This window comes from Puntigrus tetrazona, unplaced genomic scaffold (genome assembly GCF_018831695.1).
Source record: "Puntigrus tetrazona isolate hp1 unplaced genomic scaffold, ASM1883169v1 S000000746, whole genome shotgun sequence".
NCBI lineage: Eukaryota > Metazoa > Chordata > Actinopteri > Cypriniformes > Cyprinidae > Puntigrus > Puntigrus tetrazona.
Genome location: NW_025048355.1, coordinates 1,997,501 through 2,000,000, shown reverse-complemented (window position 1 = coordinate 2,000,000; position 2,500 = coordinate 1,997,501). Strand labels below are relative to the sequence as shown.

The following is a 2,500-nucleotide window of genomic DNA, read 5'->3' as shown; positions in this document are numbered from 1 at the left end:
TTTCACTATTAAATTTTATACTGATGCATTTTTCATTTTTAGTTTATTTGTTACTCATTTTTAGTACTTGTAGTCATTTATCAATCACTTTTTTTTTTTATTTAGGTTTAACTTTTATTGCTAAAAAAAATGCTAAATGTATATATATACCCCAGTTTTATCCTCCCTGCACTGGCTGCCTGTTCATTTCCGGATTGATTATAAAGTACTGTTACTGACCTACAAGGCTCTAAATGGTTTAGCCCCCATTTATCTGACCAGCCTTCTGTCAAGCTACAACCCGTCACGCTCTTTAAGATCTCAAAACTCAGGGCTCCTGGTAGTTCCTCGTATAGCAAAGTCTACTAAAGGTGGTCGAGCGTTTTCACATTTGGCACCCAAACTCTGGAATAACCTTCCTGCAAATGTTCGGGGATCAGACACACTCTCTCAGTTTAAGTCTAGGCTAAAGACATATCTTTTTAGCAAAGCATACTCGTAAAGATTCACATAAACCTATGCTACAGTACATCGTGATTCCCAATAGTATGAATGGCCGCTACTCTAATTATCCTTCTGTCTCCACCTCGGGATGTACATCATGAGGCATCTAGTTACCGAGCCTCTCCAGTGGACCCCGTGAGGAGATGACCTTCCTGCGATGACGTCAAGGAAAACTCAACCTTCTGTCTGGACTAATTCTATCTTGAACTTTCTGCATTGTAATTCATCCTGATGTGTAGGGATTTGCTTTTGTCTGTGGAATGATTTGCTTTTGTGAAGCTGCTTTGGAACAATAGCCATTGTAAAAAGCGCTATACAAATAAACTTGAATTGAATTGAATTGAATTTTTAATTAAATTTATTTTAAATTATTCCAAATAAAAAACACGTTTTTAATAGTTTTAGTTAAAATCCCTTGTAGACATCAGAATGAAGCATGATGAAATTAAAATGAAATTTTAGGATGCAGAATTTAACAAATGTTCATCCTTAGTTTTCTTGTGTTATGAACGATTCATCCACGTCTATGTGCGACACTTTAAATGAGTCTTTATGTTTATTAGGTGATAAAGCATTAAGGAAGTGTTTGTTCTGACCTGACTAAACTCTGTCCGTCTAAACCTCTGAGGGTCACTGCCTGGCCGAGGCAGCGGCCGTCGGCGAGCTCGGGACACGCTGATATGGGTCTCCAGGGCAAAGCATCAGCGCACGCATCCAGAGCGTCCGGGAGACAGCCGCCGTGCATCATGGGAAACGGGACGGAGCCGTACGCCGAGACAACCTGCAGAAACACAGAAGACTGAAGTCCCTCTGATACCCGTGATGTGGAGAAAACAGGCAGGTGTTTTATTTCATTTCAGAAGAAACACTCAGAAACACAAAGTCTTTGCTACAGCCCACCAAAATAAAAGTTCTATTTACATGAATTATGACAGAAATATCACTATTGTACCGAAGAAGGAACCTTGTTAAAGAAATAATATTTTTTATGAATCATTTTTTTAAGGCATGAAGCAAACCTCCATATTTACTAGATTTATTTATATATATATATTTATATATATATATATATATATATATATATATATATATATATATATATATATATATATTTATATATATATATATATATATATATATATATATAAATAACTTCATGCATTAAAAAATTTATAGAAATTAATAAAATAATTAAAATAGTATTATATGTATATATATTGAATTGTATTTACACTTAATTACAAGTTTCAACAAAATTCTTTATAATATAAAATAAAAACAGACTTTATAGGGCATTTATTGTTAATTAAATAAATTAAGTTTTAAAGTGAATTCGTTTAGTAAAGACATGATTTCTGAAGGTTAAGTAGGATGGATTCTGATTGGTTGATCACCGAGTTAGAGTGATTATTAAAAGCACATTATTACCGTGATGGTCCTCGGTGTGAACCGGCCTTAAATGAGCACTGACCTTTCTCCCCGAGGCGGTCAGAGCGTCCGAGAGCTGCCACATGGGGGCGCCGCCGTGTCGGAGCCGGTACGAGGCCGTCATGCAGTCGAGCGCCAGAGCCAGGACCGAGCTGGAGTGATACCACAGCGTCGGCTGAGAGAGACACGGAGACACACGTCACCAAACACGGCCAGCGGCGTCCAGCTACAGCAGCGTCAGAGCACTCACGTCGCAGTCGAGCAGCGGGAAGGCCGTCGGTGGAGCCGGCCGTCTCAGGAAGCCGCCTCTCAGGGTCAAAGGGCAGAAGAACGAGCTGTGATTGGCCATCTGGAGCGTTCCCAGCGCACAGTTCAGCATGTGGTACACGTCCTTCATGGAGCTCTGTCAGCAGAAGTGTCTTTAAAGAAGCCTGCATTTATTTGATCCAGCAAGCGGTAAAATCGCGAAATAGTTAACCATTTAAAATCTGTGAATGTGTGTTAAAGTGTCATTTATTTCTGTATTTTCAGCATCGTTACTCCAGTCTTCAGCGTCACATCGAAGCATAATAATATACTGATCAGGAAT

At 38.9% G+C, this 2,500-nt stretch overlaps 1 protein-coding gene across 3 annotated transcripts in view; it reads right to left on the bottom strand.

Annotated features, from left to right (window-relative positions):
- msto1 (misato mitochondrial distribution and morphology regulator 1) overlaps positions 1–2,500 on the bottom strand; it is a 9,958-nt gene that overhangs the window by 1,808 nt on the left and 5,650 nt on the right. For all 3 annotated transcript variants that reach the window (XM_043233074.1, XM_043233076.1, XM_043233075.1), the window contains exons 10-12: positions 2,162–2,314; positions 1,955–2,086; positions 1,080–1,264 (exon numbers count right to left, since the gene is read on the bottom strand). In XM_043233074.1, coding sequence (XP_043089009.1) covers positions 1,080–1,264; positions 1,955–2,086; positions 2,162–2,314 — 470 coding nt within the window. The remainder of the gene's footprint in view (positions 1–1,079; positions 1,265–1,954; positions 2,087–2,161; positions 2,315–2,500) is intronic.